The sequence below is a fragment of the Babylonia areolata genome, chromosome 7 (assembly GCF_041734735.1).
Source record: "Babylonia areolata isolate BAREFJ2019XMU chromosome 7, ASM4173473v1, whole genome shotgun sequence".
In the NCBI taxonomy this organism is placed as follows: Eukaryota; Metazoa; Mollusca; class Gastropoda; order Neogastropoda; family Buccinidae; genus Babylonia; species Babylonia areolata.
Genome location: NC_134882.1, coordinates 31,030,949 through 31,048,299, shown reverse-complemented (window position 1 = coordinate 31,048,299; position 17,351 = coordinate 31,030,949). Strand labels below are relative to the sequence as shown.

At 43.5% G+C, this 17,351-nt stretch overlaps 1 protein-coding gene across 1 annotated transcript; it reads left to right on the top strand.

Annotated features, from left to right (window-relative positions):
* The first annotated feature begins 250 nt into the window (after positions 1 to 250).
* LOC143283952 (uncharacterized) lies at positions 251 to 7,478 on the top strand. The gene is made up of 2 exons (XM_076590415.1): positions 251 to 466; positions 6,074 to 7,478. Exons 1-2 carry the CDS (start codon positions 418 to 420, stop codon positions 6,703 to 6,705), a joined length of 681 nt encoding a protein of 226 aa, XP_076446530.1. The 5' UTR covers positions 251 to 417; the 3' UTR covers positions 6,706 to 7,478.
* Positions 7,479 to 17,351: the final 9,873 nt, after the last annotated feature.

Sequence of the window (17,351 nt, the reverse complement as noted above, 5' to 3'; positions counted from 1 at the left end):
CGTGAGTGCGTGCATGCGCGCGCGAGTGCACGTGTGTGTGTGTGTGTGTGTGTGTGTGTGTGTGTGTGTGTGTGTGTGATATTCGTTAGGGGGAGAGGGACAGAAAGACAAGCAGACAAACAAATATACAGACAAACAGACTACACGGACCAATCCCATTTTATCAGACCTCAAGGACGGAGGCCTAAGGAGATAACAGCCAAGTGACAGAGTGGCAGTGATAAGCGATAGTACAGAGGTAGGACAGTGCTTTGGATATGTCTGTCTGTCTGTCTGTCTGTTCCTAGACCCCTCTCTCGACCTCACCAACCAGATACACAAGTGCGCCGATCACACTGAGACGTACGTTTGGAGTTTCCACAGGACACAAACTCCCTATCCATTGCCAAGCCCCGGTGATTCTGGTTTGCTACAACGATGTCTTCCACTGGCCTGTTGCTTCTTCTGTTGCCTGCTGTTGTTTTCGGTAGGTGTCGCGAATCGGAGAAGACCTCCCAAAATCACGATGAATAATAATCATATATCATTTTGTTTGTTTGTTTGTTTTTTTTGTTTTGTTAACCATCACCTACTTCGCATTGTCGGTGCTTAATGTATATTATGTGGGGAAGCAAGATGACTTAAACTGTCTGCTTGAAAAAAACGAAGAAGAAGAAAGCAGGTCGTTTGTTTCCTCGTGATCCGCCCCCTTTTTTCAACGAGATGGAATCGCTCTGTCTGTCTTTTCTGGAGATGCGCTGAAGAAATATATTATCACAAGAAGCAAAAGTCCCTTTACAAGAGAGCAGCTAAAACGATTTATGAGCCGAATTGTTCCTTGTTAGCCTATGAAAAAGCAACCCACGTTACATATCGTACATTTTCAATCACAACTAGAATTCTGCAAAAAATGATACTCATGTACAAAGTGCAGAATGATTTGGCACCCGAATTATCTGAAATGTCTGTTGACCCGAGTCTCAAGTCGATACGGCTAAAAAACAACAACAACAAAAAACCAACAACAAGAAGTATATTTTGCTACAACGCAGCAGATTTACATGTTTAAAAATAGTTAATATTTTCAGTAACAGTTTTGTGGAACTCACTTCCCATAATATAAAAGCCCCAAAAATGAGCTGTTCTACATCTACTTTGAAATCAAAGTTTCGCACCAGCTTTTGAGATCCATGAAAAGTCCAATTTGATGCCATTTGACTATATATATAAATTCCACTCAAATTATTTTCCAAATAATTTTTTATCTACCGAAATGTGTCATGTTTAAATGCCTTTATTGCTGTTGTTGTCATTATTGTTGCTTTTTTATTGTTACTATGATTATACCATTTGTTCTGCACTGCAGCTGTCCTGATTTCTCGGTCTCTCTATCTCGCGTGCTTGTTTGAATGCTAATGTGCATCTTTTTTTTTTTTTTTTTTTTTTTTTTTATCTCTCTCTCTTCACCCTTTTGTATCTGTTTACTCTCTGTGGGATAAGCAAAGACATATTGGTAGAAAAGGTCCGACTGAGAATAAAATCTCATTCCTTAAGCAATAAAACTGTCAGTATTCTAATTATGATTTGTGTCTGTCTGCCTGCCTGTCTGTATTTTGATTATGAATTGTCTCTGTCTGTCTATCTGTCTGTCTGTCTGTCTGTCTGTATCTTAACTGTGAATTGTCTCTGTCTATCTGTCTGTCTGTATCTTAACTGTGAATTGTCTCTGTCTTTCTGTCTGTCTGTATCTTAACTGTGAATTGTCTCTGTCTATCTGTCTGTCTGTATCTTAACTGTGAATTGTCTCTGTCTATCTGTCTGTCTGTATCTTAACTGTGAATTGTCTCTGTCTTTCTGTCTGTCTGCCGGCTTGTCACCCTCGCGAATCTATGCACTCTGTAAAAGTAGCAAAGCCACATTTGTAGAAAGGATCAAGACTGAAATCTCAGCCCTTGGACAATAAATTGGTCAGTTATGATTTATGAGTTCCTTCTGTGTGTTTGTCAGTCTGTCGGCTAGTTGTCTGTTTGTCTGTCTGTTAACAAAGGACATAGCATGTGCATGTTTTTGTCTGTCTGCTAGCAAAGGACATAGCACGTGCATGTTTTTGTCTGTCTGCTAGCAAAGGACATAGCACGTGCATGTTTTTGTCTGTCTGCTAGCAAAGGACATAGCACGTGCATGATTTTGTCTGTCTGCTAGCAAAGGACATAGCACGTACGTGTTTTTGTCTGTCTGCTAACAAAGGACATAGCACGTACATGTTTTTGTCTGTCTGCTAGCAAAGGACATAGCACGTACATGTTTTTGTTTGTTAGCAAAGGACATAGCACGTGCATGATTTTGTCTGTCTGCTAGCAAAGGACATAGCACGTGCATGTTTTTGTCTGTCTGTTAGCAAAGGACATAGCACGTGCATGTTTTTGTCTGTCTGCTAGCAAAGGAAATAGCACGTGCATGTTTTTGTTTGTCTGTTAGCAAAGGACATAGCACGTGCATGTTTTTGTCTGTCTGTTAGCAAAGGACATAGCACGTCCGTATTTTTAAACGGATGAAGCTGAACATGCAACACAAGGACCAGTTGGCTTGTTTTTGCACGTGTAGAACTGATCCCCAAATTTCAGCAACTTCTGGACCTCTTCGTCTGGGTTCAGTGTCATTTTTTTTTAATTTCTGAGAGGAAGGTGGCAGAATGGTTAAGACGCTCAGATGCTAATATAGAGAGTCCGTGAGGGTGTGGTTTCGAATCTCGATCTCGCCCTTCCTCCCAAGTTTGACTTGAAAATCAGACTGAGCGTTTAGTCCTTCGGATGAGAGTTCCCGTGTGCAGCACGCACTTGGCGCACCGAAAAAGAACCCATGGCAACAAAAGTGTTGTATTCTGGCATAATTATGTGAAAGGAAATCCACTCTGACAGGTACACAAACATATAAGAATCAAGGCGTTGGGTAATACTGCTGTCAGGCATCTGCCTAGCAGATGTAGTGTAGCGTATATGCGTATATGGATTTGTCCGAACGCAGTGACGCCTCCTTGAGAAACTGAAACTGAAAACTCTTTCTTTCTGCCTGCCTGGGCTGTGCTTTCACCTTCACTCCGTTTTCGGATTATGGCTGCCTATAAAACAGACAGACCTGGAAGAATATGATGAACAGGTCTTCTGTACGACGCCCCGATGACTCCACAGAGTAAAAGGAGAAGGAGGAGGAGGAGGAGGATGTTGGATGCGATTGTGTTTCCATAACCCATCGAACTCTGACATGGCGTACGGGATCTTTAACAGGAGTCAGTGTGATAGAGTGGCTTTATTAAGCAACAGCTTTAAGTCCTGTTATCATTTTGTTTTCACTGTTGCAGGTTTGAGAATTTTGAGTGAGTTCAACAACCTATTAGCTTTAGCTCTTAGAAATAAAAATACAAATATATATATATATTTCTTTCTTTCTTTAATTCAACGTGGAGTGATGGCCTATAGGTAACGCGTCCGCCTAGGAAGCGAGAGAATCTGAGCGTGCTGGTTCGAATCACGGCTCAGCCGCCGATATATGGCGCTGTAGTGTAGGGACGCGCTCTCCCTGGGGAGAGCAGCCCGAATTTCACACAGAGAAATCTGTTGTGATAAAAAGAAATACAAATACAAATAGAGTCAAGCCTTTCTCTCGTTGTTGTTCTTGAATAACTGAATCAATGGGCTTCTCTCTCTCTCTCTCTTCTTTTTATTATTATTATTATTTTTTTTTTTTTTACTTCTCAGAGGCAAGGTTACAAAAGAATAGGCATCTCTCTTATTTTGTTCGTTCCTTGGCTTCCTGAATGTTGGATATGATTGTGTCTCCATAACCCACCGAACTCTAACATGGCGTACGGGATCTTTACTTTACGGGAGTCAGTGTGACAGAGCGGGTTTAAGCAGCAGCTTTCAGCTTTTTCTCTGATACTGAACTACGTAACATTGTGTACAATGATATCCAACGTTCACCTCTTCCTCCTTTTACTCTGTTAAGTTGTGCCCTGAAGACCTGTTCATCACATCCCTCCAGGTCTGTCTGTTTTATAGGCAGACAATCCGAAAACGGTGTGTGAAGCTGCATGTAAGGTGAGTTTTCAACAGCTTTGTCTCTCTTTCTTTATTTTTCTATTTAGATATTCATTACTTCTTTTTTTTTTCTCTCAAGGCCTGACTAAACGCGTTGGGTTACGCTGCTGGTCAGGCATCTGCTTGGCAGATGTGGTGTAGCGTATATGGATTTGTCCGAAACGTAGTGACACCTCCTTGAGCGACTGATACTGGTTTCCTGTCGATAGTGTGTGCGACGACGGTGTGTTGTTGTTCCGATAGTCATCAGGACACACAGAACACATGTCAACAACGCTTTGTTCTCTGGGTCTTTCTTGTTTGACTGACTTGTGTAAACAAAGTGAGTCTTTGTTATTACCCGGTTTCGGTTGTCTGTAAATGTGTGTGTGTGTGGTAAACTTTAGTATTGCCATTTTCTCTAGAAATACTTCGTCCTTCAACACAAAATTTGTTTTATATATTAAAAAAAAAAAAAAAAAAAAAAAAAAAAAAACCTCTTCTTTCCACTCCTACTGTTTTTGATGACACGTCACCTTTAGGTTGGGCACAAAACGAAACAAACAAAAAACAAACAAGCAAAAAAAAAAGCACAGTTGCACAGTTGATTTACATTTTTAATTTTTATTCATAAAAATTGACACTTTGATTCGATATACTGAAAGACCGTTCAACAGCAGTCACTTTTATAATTTTTTGCTCAAATAGGAACTTCTTTCGTTTCGTCTGAGAGTTAGCATTGATGAATAAATTTCCATTGGGCAGCTAATTGAAGGGGAGACTAATCACGTTTTGAAGCGTGGGAATTAATTTGTTTTTAAACTGACCTTTCTCATCTGGCACATTACATTTTGAAATTATTACTCAGTACATGGAAAGGATTTTGTTTTTACACTCAGTGTGAAGACATTTCACAATGTACATTCTCCCAAGTTGTATTTTTCCGGGAAATAGCAGACAGTACCACAATGTGACGTAATTTAGAGTTAGGTCCTGGAAAAACACGTCATACTGTGTACGTCAGAGATTAGTGATTTTTAACAAGGCTTCTTGACAGGATGGCTACTTCTTCTTTCTTGATCTTGATCTTGATCTTGTCAGACGCTTGAGGCCTGGTAGTGGCCTGTTCGCCGTTCTGGGCTCGTCACTGTTCTAAACTTGCATGCATGGTTGTGACTGGTGGTAAAGGGTCGTAAATGCCTCACCTGTATGGGACCCCCACACTGCCAAAAACATCGACAGCATAGTCCAACGCCGTGCAGCTCGATGGGTTGTGAACGGCCACCGTCACACCTCAAGTGTCCACTCCATGCTGACACATCTACAGTGGTCCACTCTAGCAGACAGAAGAAGAGCAGCAAGGCTGACCACCTTCTTCAAATACCATCGTGAAGAGGTCAGCATCAACACCCCATTCAGGCCCAGACCAAACACCCCAGCACGGCCCACAAGACAGTCACACAGGGAGACGTATCTCCTCCCGGCCTGCAACACGAACTACAGGAAGTATTCTTCCCGAGGACTGTCAGGGAATGGAACAGCCTGTCTCCCGAGGTTATCTCCTCAACCTCGGTGGAGTGCTTCAAGTTCCGAGTCTGACCAACCAGCACATCCCCCCCACGTCCCCCACTCCCTCCTCTACCCCCCCCCCCCCACCCCAAGTCCCCAACTGCTAGTTCTACAAAACAACAACCTAACTAGTGGAACCCCCCCCCTCCCCCCCTCCCTCCAGTCCTATACACATCAGAACTATCAAAATGATGATGGTGGATGTTTAAAGAAAGAAATAAGAAGAATACTGGCCCAGTAAGTGTCCAAGCGGCCCTTGAAGGCAGCTAGTGTTGGGGCTGTCACCACCTCTTCTGGGAGACCATTCCAAGTGTTGATGACCCGTTCCGTTATTCTTCTTTTCTTTCTGTCTGTCTGTCTGTCTGTCTCTCTCGCTGATAATTCCTTTGCTCGATTAAGTACATACCACAAGTGAGTCTTGAAGGCCTTGCCTCTCTTGTTTTATACAGGCGACATTCTGGACTACAAGTGCGGGAGCACCGTGAGTGTTTATTCCTTCACCGACGACACCTACTCCATCGACAGCGGCAGCATCTACACCAGCCCCTGCAACGTACAGTTCCAACGGTACAGTGAGTATGGCGAGATCCAGCTGACCGTCACGGGCTACGACCTGAAGAGCAGTCAGTGTCAGGTCAACGTGCTGGACAGCTCCCAAACCTACAGCAAGACCTACGGCAACATCGACAGATCGGGGTCCTTCTCCCAGACCGTGCAGTCCACCGACGGCACCGGGGAGCTGTGGCTGCGGGTGACGGGCTCCTCCTGCGACTCTGTCACCGTGTCCTTCACCGTCAGCAAGCTCTCCTGCCCGGGGTTCACCTGCAGCAACGGACAGTGCAAGCCGGAGTCGGACGTCTGCGACGATTACGATGACTGCGACGACGGCAGTGACGAGCTCGGCTGCTACTACTTCTGGACGACCGGAACTTACATCGGGGTGTCTCTGGGCATCTTTGGCCTCCTCCTCGTCGTGTCGTCCATCTCTGCGGTCCTCTACCGTCGGCGGCGGGTGGTGCTGGTGCGCTCTGCTGGCGTCATCACTGCGGGTCAGACGGTGATCACCCAGAGCCGATGGTGAGCCGGGTAGTGCGAGGGGTCTGCAGCTTCCGGTCCCTGCTGTTTTTGCCCTCATTCTCTCCCTCACCCAACGACTACCCCCCCCCCTACCCCCCACCCAACCCCCAGCCCCCAACCACAACCTTCCCCCTGCTGTTATCATGTCTGGTTCCTGAGGTCTGTGGGCGTGAAGGTCTGTGTCTGTCATGCCTGAGGACATTCTCTACAGGACTGGACGCTGTTGCTGTAGCGAAACACCACCACCAACAACAACACACACACGACACATACGCACGTACTTACACACTTTTCTTATTAATACATTTCCCTATTTCCTTCAGTCCTCCTTCAGCAATAAATGACACTGTTTTGACACTTTTCTGCCTTCTTTGGGATGGCTGAAGGAGTAAGCTTCATGTAAACTTTCTGTTGGCTACGATCACAAACGTCAGGTAGCATTTCCTCGCTGTAAGTATTGTGTCGACACTGTCAATGTACCTGTCCATGATAAAACAGTCTTTATGGATAGCTGAATGAATATTTTATATAAGAATTAAAAGGATTCCGATATCAACATTTATTGCAATATTCCTGTGGTGATTTACAGAATTAAGAGGTTCAGGCACTGACAGGTCTGCATACATGTTGACTTGGGAGATCGGAAAAAATCCCCACCGGGCGCGCCGTTACTGGGAATCGAACTCAGGAAACCTGGGCGAGAATCCAGCGTTCTTAACTATTCTGTTATCACTCTCGTCAGTGACTCATTCAACAATAAAACCATTGTTATTTCTTCTCACTGTTTCACCTGCAGTGTTTGAAGATCACTCATGAAATACTCATGAATTATTCAGTTGTTTTTTTCCCCCCATGATTTAATGTCATGAAAAAATCGATCCAAAGAGTTAATGTTTTACTGTCAATGGGTCATGACAGCCGTTCGCTAAATTGAGTTATATTACACAAAGGACTTCCAATAAATTTAATGTTTGAAAAAGAACACATGCATGAAACGGGGCAGTCACTCTTCATTACAAAAAGAACCTTTTTTTTTTATCCAAAATAGAATTTACGACAGATGTTATTTCAAAGAAACAGAATTTACGACAGATTTTGTTTTTAATTCAGAGAGAAAATGCCACGTTGATTTCTTTTTTAATTCAGCAATTTGAACCAGAATCAAAATATTGCAACTGAAATGCACGAATGAAATGCATAGTATGAAAAAAAAGAGTTCTTGTTGTCTGTTTTCATATTTGTAAGCGGAAGAAAGACTGAATAAAACATTAGGAACCTTTACAAAGCAGTGGAAGAGTGGCACACTTCTTAAGGTATTTCAAGTGAAATCCTTTTCGATAACTGCATGTTTAGCGTGTAAACATAGGCTGGCACTGCTACCGCTACTGCTGTTGCTGTGCTACTGTTTTACTGCTGCGACTGTAACCACTTCTACCAATGCCATCATTACTGCTATGACAATTGTTTTCGTTAAAATCTATAATAATTATAATTATAACAAGTACCAGAACAATAAATATATATATATATATATATATATATATATATATCTATATAATGATTGTGATGATGGTGATGATGATGATCAAACATTTCCACAATGTACTATTTTGCGTAATTCAGAACTCTAAAGTGTTTTGTTTCGCTTCAATAAAAACAACAACCGTTGTTCTATTTCTAACAACAACAACAACAACAACAAAAAAAGAAAAAAAAAGAAGAGAGAATCCACACCAAACCTGAGCTGTTTCATGTCTGTTTGTTTCACTCCAGACTTCTGTTCTGATCTATAGATTTGTGTGTGTGTGTGTGTGTGTGTGTGTGTGTGTGTGTGTGTGTGTGTGTGTGATACATTCATTCCATCGCAGATCGATTTTATGTCAGAATACACCACTTCCCTTTATCGCCACCCTGCATAAGGCTGTCAGCATAAAAGTTGATTTTTTGTTTGTTTGTTTTTTTTTGGGGGGGGGGGGGGACAGCTGGCGCAACAGTCAAAAGGTAATAAAAAAAAAATAAAAAAAAAATATATATGATAGTCGTGTCCGACTATGACCTTCAGAACAGCAGAGGAGGCAACTGCTGTTCCGACTATTTGGGCTAGAATTTGATTATAGTGGAGAGTGTCTTGCCCAAGTTACATCCCCACTCTCTCGGCCAAAAGGGTTTCAGGACAGTCGGCGTTGGGATGGTTCCCAAAGGCCAACTAGCCCACAAGGCTGCAGCACTAAGAGCCAGTGCAATTTTGCCTCCTAGTTTGAGAGTCATAGTCCTTCACAAAAAGACTAAGCTGTAAATGGTTTCCCATTGACTGGAGAAACCATTGATAATACAGCTCTCACTTTGCTGTAAAATATTCAAGGGCATGAGGAACAACTTGTAGACCGGTCTTTTGCGGTGAACAGATAAACTATTCTCCTCTGCTGACCAGCACTAACCGTGTAAGTGTTTCATTCCTATCTCGTTGCCTTAGTCTGGTCGAGTTCTTGGATGGTTCACAACGTTAACGGTCACAACAAGTGTCAGTTAATGGAAGAATTCGCCTACATTTGAGGAATAACTGACACAATGTACGTGAAAAAAGAAGAGATTTCTGAAATGAAAAACTTCCCCAAATTTTCTGCTTGGGGTTTCAGTTGTTGTGTCAGTAATCCGTGGATTCCATCATCTCCGAGTTATGGTAACATTGTAATAATAAAGATCTTAAATCATTTTATTTTCTGTTTTTAAGAGGATAGGTTTAGAAATATATGATTGCAGTCAGATATGCCCAGATGTCGTGTATGTTGAGAATTATGAAGTTATTATCTGGCTGTATATAAATTAGTGTGGGAGTGTTACTGACGTACAAAGATCATCTTAAATTAAAGCTTATACAAAGTCATTGTGATATGTGGGAATACATTCTACAACAGTAACATTTTCTCTTTATTCCACTGTACTTTCAACGTGGCCGTATTAATCAATCTACTCGGAAACCGAAAATGTCACGGCTTATCCTGAAATTTCACGCTGAACCCCAGGCATGAGAAGTCGACATTTGGTGGTGCTGATTTGCGCGCGCCATCTCGATGACCGGAAGTCAGACACCAGGGGCGATAACCGTGTGACATTTTGGCTGGTGCTAAACAAGAGCGCATTTTGCCGACTGCCGGAGAGTTGTTGCAACGCGATGCTGATTATTCTTTTGTGATGAGACGGGTCGATAGCAGCACTACCAGTGTGTTTTGTGCACGACGCTGGGAGCGTGGATGACATTTGTTAGCGGAAAGGTCAAGATGGTCACAAGGGAATCGCGCGGAGGGAGCGACTAATGATCCCTTTTCTCTCCTCCGTTTGTCCCCACTAAAGGCTGCACGAAGTATCGTGTTCACGAGACCTGAGCAAGCGCGTGCGCAAATACATGTATCCGTACCTGGTGCGCGCACACACATACTACTGACACGCGCGAAAACACACACACACACACACACGCGCGCGCATGATGAAAGCATGCATGCATGCACACCATGCCTACAAACGCGTGCGTGTTAACAGACATGTAGTCTGCTGGCGCTAGGACTTGTAGTTGTGATATTATAGCGTCCGGACAAATAACTGTAGGCTGATAGTGCCCGGACTGATAAATGTGGTGTGACAGTGCCCAGACTGATAACTGTGGTGTGACAGTGCCCAGACTGATAACTGTGGTGGGACAGTGCCCAGACTGATAAATATGGTGTGACAGTGCCCGGACTGATAAATGTGGTGTGACAGTGCCCGGACTGATAAATGTGGTGTGACAGTGCCCAGACTGATAAATGTGGTGTGACAGTGCCCGGACTGATAAATGTGGTGTGACAGTGCCCAGACTGATAACTGTGGTGTGACAGTGCCCAGACTGATAACTGTGGTGGGACAGTGCCCAGACTGATAAATATGGTGTGACAGTGCCCAGACTGATAAATGTTTGACAGTGCCCGGGCTGATAAATATATGAAAGTGCCCGGGCTGATAACTATTGTCTGACAGTACCCGGGCTGATAACTATTGTCTGACAGTGCCCGGACTGGTAAATGTGGTGTGACAGTGCCCGGACTGATAAATATGGTCTGACAGTGCCCAAACTGATAAATGTCTGACAGTGCCCGGACTGATAAATGTGGTGTGACAGTGGCCGGACTGATAAATGTCTGACAGTGCCAGGACTGATAAATGTCTGACAGTGCCAAGACTGATAAATGTTTGACAGTGCCCGGGCTGATAAATATATGAAAGTGCCCGGGCTGATAACTATTGTCTGACAGTACCCGGGCTGATAACTATTGTCTGACAGTGCCCGGACTGATAAATGTGGTGTGACAGTGGCCGGGCTGATAAATGTCTGACTGTCCCAGGACTGATAAATGTCTGACAGTGCCCGGACTGATAAATGTGGTCTGACAGTGGCCGGACTGATAAATGTGGTGTGACAGTGGCCGGACTGATAAATGTCTGACAGTGCCCGGACTGATAAATGTCTGACAGTGCCAGGACTGATAAATGTGGTCTGACAGTGGCCGGACTGATAAATGTCTGACAGTGCCAGGACTGATAAATGTGGTCTGACAGTGGCCGGACTGATAAATGTGGTCTGACAGTGGCCGGGCTGATAAATGTCTGACTGTCCCAGGACTGATAAATGTCTGACAGTGGCCGGACTGATAAATGTCTGACAGTGCCCGGGCTGATAAATGTCTGACAGTGCCAAGACTGATAAATGTTTGACAGTGCCCGGACGGATAAATGTCTGACAGTGCCCGGGCTGATAAATATATGAAAGTGCCCGGGCTGATAACTATTGTCTGACAGTACCCGGACTGGTAAATGTGGTGTGACAGTGCCCGGACTGATAAATGTCTGACAGTGGCCGGACTGATAAATGTGGTGTGACAATGCTCGGACTGATAAATATGGTCTGACAGTGCCCGCACTGACAAATGTGGTCTGACAGTGCCCAGGCTGATAAATGTCTGACAGTGCCCGGGCTGATAAATGTCTGACAGTGCCAAGACTGATAAATGTTTGACAGTGCCCGGACAGATAAATGTCTGACAGTGCCTGGACTGATAAATGTCTGACAGTGGCCGGACTGATAAATGTCTGCCAGTGCCCGGACTGATAAATGGTGTGTGACAGTGCCCGGACTGATAAATGTGGTGTGACAGTGCCCGGACTGATAAATGTCTGACAGTGCCCGGACTGATAAATGTCTGACAGTGGCCGGACTGATAAATGTCTGACAGTGCCCGGGCTGATAAATGTGGTGTGACAGTGCCCAGACTGATAAATGTCTGACAGTGCCTGGGCTGATAAATGTGGTGTGACAGTGCCCAGACTGATAAATGTGGTGTGACAGTGCCCAGGCTGATAAATGTCTGACAGTGCCTGGGCTGATAAATGTGGTGTGACAGTGCCCAGACTGATAAATGTCTGACAGTGCCTGGGCTGATAAATGTGGTGTGACAGTGCCCAGACTGATAAATGTGGTGTGACAGTGCCCAGGCTGATAAATGTCTGACAGTGCCCGGACTGATAAATGTGGTGTGACAATGCCAGGACTGATAAATGTCTGACAGTGCCCGGACTGATAATTGTCTGAGGGCTGATAGCGCTAGGACTGGTAATTGTCTGAGGGCTGATAGCGCTAGGACTGGTAATTGTCTGAGGGCTGATAGCGCTAGGACTGGTAATTGTCTGAGGGCTGTTAGCGCTAGGACTGGTAATTGTCTGAGGGCTGTTAGCGCTAGGACTGGTAATTGAGAGCTGATAGCGCTAGGACTGGTAACTGGCTGACAGCGCCCGGACTGATGAATGTGGTCTGCTTCCGTGCGTAAGGACAGATGACTGTCTGTGGGCTGACAGCTCCAGGATTGACAACTGTGGGCTGATCTCGCTAGAACTGATAGCTCTCTGTGGTCTGATATTGCTAGAACTGATAGCTCTCTGTGGTATGATCTCGCTAGAAGTGATAGGTCTCTGTGGTCTGATATTGCTAGAACTGATAGCTCTCTGTGGTCTGATATTGCTAGGACTGATAGCCCTCTGTGGTCTGATATTGCTAGAACTGATAGCCCTCTGCTGTCTGATATTGCTAGGACTGATAGCTGTCTGTGGTCTGATATTGCTAGGACTGATAGCCGTCTGTGGTATGCTGCAGTCAGGACTGATACATTTCTGTGGTCTAATTGCAGCTGGATTGCTGGACAGTGCTTTTTTTGTGGGAGCGCAGGGGTGGGGGGTTTGGGGGTGTTGGGGGGTGGAGTGCTGCTGTGTCCTCCGTGCACCTTCATGGAGAGAACCACCACCAAGATGTGGTTGCTGGTGGGTGTAGGGGGCGGGAGATGCGGGAGGGGGAGGGGGCGTGTGTAACCCAGCGAGCTATGTTAGCGGGAAGCCTTGTGCGCCTGGTAGACTGACTTGCAGACCAGCCCCCAAGGGTCAGTTGACTGGTAGCTTTGTGATAACGTGTCTTCCCAAGAAGCGAGAGAATGTGAGCGTGCTGGGCCCAGCCCAACCCAACCCTCGTCAGAATTTTCTTCCTCTCCACTGGACCTTGATTGGTGGTCTGGACGCTAGTCATTCGGGTGAGATGTAAACCGAAATCGCGTGAGTAGCATGCACTCAACGCACGTAAAAGGATCCACGGCAACAAGAGAGTTGTCACTGGCAAAGTTCTGTTTAAAAAAAAAAATCCACTTTGATAATGAAGCCAAGAGGTTAAGCACTGGGTTGACAAATCTATCCCATGCGTGCGTGCGTGTGTGTGCGTGTGTGTGTGTGTGTGTGGTCACATTTTGGTGTGTGTATGTAACATAGATATAATGTTTTATGTTATCAAAAGCGTTTTTGTAAAGCACCTAGAGCAGATTTCTGGATAGTGTGCTATATAAGTATCCATTATTATTATTATTATTATTAAAACAGTGCAAAGTTTCAGTTTGGAAGGATCAACCATGCCTTTGAGTGAAAGTGATAAGGTTACCATTGAAAACTGTTTCAAGGAGAAAGGTTGGGGTGGAAGAAGCAAGTCTTCTGTGCAAAGAATGAGGAAATAATTCTACGTGCTACTGACCCTGTAGTGCGTATTTTTAGCGATAAGTATATTTACAGTGACATGACTCTACCCCTTGCCTGGAAATTCCTTTACGGTCCTTCTTCCACCCCAGCCTTTCTCCTTGAAACAGTTTTCAATGGTAACCTTATCACTTTCACTCAAAGGCATGGTTGATCCTTCCAAACTGAAACTTTGGACAGAACTGATTTTGGATACAGACGACCAAAAAAAACCAAACAACAACAACAAAAAAAGACCTGACATCCAAACAAGCTATTTTTAGACTGACACTGATTGACAGATGCCAACACCTGGCAGCTGGCATGAACATGATGAAGGTCACATTGCACAGCTCTGATATTGGATTTTGTGACATGCTGTTTTGAATTTGACAATACTCGCATAATTTGCATCTGAACTTTCAGATATTTTGCATGATAACGTAAGGTTACTGTGTGAAAATTTTCAATGAATTCGGTTTCTCTATCACTGAGAAAATACTTGTCAAAAAGCGGTTCACTTTTTGGGGGGCACCCGATATGTACAATGGAATCCTGTTGTCGTTTCAGTTATCGCTTTTCTCTTCGGGAGCATATGTACAGTGGAACCCTGTTGTCGTTTCAGTTATCGCTTTTCTCTTCGGGAGTATATGTACAATAGAACCCTGTTGTCGTTTTAGTTACTGCGTTACTCTTCGGGAGTATATGCACAAAGGAACCCTGTTGTCGTTTCAGTTACTGCTTTTCTCTTCGGGAGTATATGCACAAAGGAACCCTGTTGCCGTTTCAGTTACTGTTTTTTCTCTTCGGGAGTATATGTGCAATGGAACCCTGTTGTCGTTTCAGTTACCGTTTTTTTTCTCTTCGGGAGTATATGTGCAATGGAACCCTGTTGTCATTTCAGTTACTGCTTTTCTCTTCGGGAGTGTATTATGTTCAATACAACCCTGTTGTCGTTTCAGTTACCACTGTTCTCTTCGGGAGTATATTATGTACAATAGAACCCTGTTGTCGTTTCAGTTACCACTATTCTCTTCGGGAGTATATTATGTACAATAGAACCCTGTTGTCGTTTCAGTTACCACTATTCTCTTCGGGAGTATATTATGTACAATAGAACCCTGTTGTCGTTTCAGTTACCGCTTTTCTCTTCGGGAGTATATTACAATACAACCCTGTTGTCGTTTCAGTTACCGCTTTTCTCTTCGGGAGTATATTACAATACAATCCTGTTGTCGTTTCAGTTACCGCTTTTCTCTTCGGGAGTATATTACAATACAACCCTGTTGTCGTTTCAGTTACCGCTTTTCTCTTCGGGAGTATATTATGTACAATAGAACCCTGTTGTCGTTTCAGTTACCGCTTTTCTCTTCGGGAGTATATTACAATACAACCCTGTTGTCGTTTCAGTTACCGCATTTCTCTTCGGGAGTATATTACAATACAACCCTGTTGTCGTTTCAGTTACCACTATTCTCTTCGGGAGTATATTATGTACAATAGAACCCTGTTGTCGTTTCAGTTACCGGTTTTCTCTTCGGGAGTATATTACAATACAACCCTGTTGTCGTTTCAGTTACCGCTTTTCTCTTCGGGAGTATATTACAATACAACCCTGTTGTCGTTTCAGTTACCGGTTTTCTCTCCGGGAGTATATTATGTACAATAGAACCCTGTTGTAGTTACAGTTACTGCTTTACTCTTCGGGAGTATATTATGAACAAAGGAACCCTGTTGTCGTTTCAGTTACCGCTTTTCTCTCCGGGAGTATATGTTCAATAGAATCCTGTTGTCGTTTCAGTTACTGCTTTTCTCTTCGGGAGTATATGCACAAAGGAACCCTGTTGTCGTTTCAGTTATCGCTTTTCTCTTCGAGAGTATATTATGTACAATAGAACCCTGTTGTCGTTTCAGTTACCACTATTCTCTTCGGGAGTATATTATGAACAATAGAACCCTGTTGTCGTTTCAGTTATCGCTTTTCTCTTCGGGAGTGTATGTACAATAGAACCCTGTTGTCGTTTCAGTTACCGCTTTTCTCTTCGGGAGTATATTACAATACAACCCTGTTGTCGTTTCAGTTACCGCTTTTCTCTTCGGGAGTATATTACAATACAACCCTGTTGTCGTTTCAGTTACCGGTTTTCTCTCCGGGAGTATATTATGTACAATAGAACCCTGTTGTCGTTTTAGTTACTGCTTTACTCTTCGGGAGTATATGCACAAAGGAACCCTGTTGTCGTTTCAGTTACTGTTTTACTCTTCGGGAGTATATGTACAAAGGAATCCTGTTGTAGTTGCAGTTACTGCTTTACTCTTCGGGAGTATATTATGAACAATAGAACCCTGTTGTCGTTTCAGTTACCGTTTTTTCTCTTCGGGAGTATATGTGCAATGGAACCCTGTTGTCATTTCAGTTACTGCTTTTCTCTTCGGGAGTGTATTATATTCAATACAACCCTGTTGTCGTTTCAGTTATCGCTTTACTCTTCGGGAGTATATTATGAACAATAGAACCCTGTTGTCGTTTCAGTTATCGCTTTTCTCTTCGGGAGTATATTACAAAAGAACCCTGTTGTCGTTTCAGTTACCACTGTTCTCTTCGGGAGTGTATGTACAATAGAACCCTGTTGTCGTTTCAGTTACTGTTTTACTCTTCGGGAGTATATGCACAAAGGAATCCTGTTGTAGTTACAGTTACTGCTTTACTCTTCGGGAGTATATTATGAACAATAGAACCCTGTTGTCGTTTCATGTTTCGCTTTTCTCTTCGGGAGTATATTATGAACAATAGAACCCTGTTGTCGTTTCATGTTTCGCTTTTCTCTTCGGGAGTATATCCACAAAGGAATCCTGTTGTAGTTACAGTTATTTCCTTTCTCCTCTGGAATAAGCTATACAGTAGGACCCCTTCTGTTTCTTTTTTCTTTTTCTTTTTTTAAAACCTTTTTTAATGTCGTATTTTTTTCTTCGTTTTTCTGTTCGGTGTCTTCATCTCTTGTGGAGAACGATACAATCGGAAGCTGAAAGACACATCCTAAGTGTGTGTGTGTGTGTGTGTGTGTGTGTGTGTGTGTGTGTGTGTGTGTGTGTGTGTGTGTGTGTGTGTGACAGTGTAAATCTTGTACTGTGTATTGCTGAACATATGCGGACAAAGGGACATCACGTGTACGCATGCCCACAAGACAAGAAAGAATCATCTCAAAAGATTATTTATTTCAACCCGAAAAGGGATTAATTTCAGTATCAGGGAAAGAAAAACACGACTTCTTCAAAAGTATATTACTCTAGGTATGGTTCTCAAATTCTCAAGAGGTGAATAAAAATAATTTCTGAACGACTGTGTAACACAAGCTGTATGTGTTACAAACTAGACTATATCTGGAATGTAAGTCATGTAGGTCACAGTTTATGTCTATCATGAGGAATAAAATCCGACTGATGAGAGGGATGTCATTTTTAGGATAGCTTGCCATTTTGTCAGGAATACTGTTAAAGATGGTATGAAATTTTATCAGGGGGCTGTTAAAGATCGTCTGCCATTTTGTCATGGAGACTGTTAAAGATGGCTTTCTT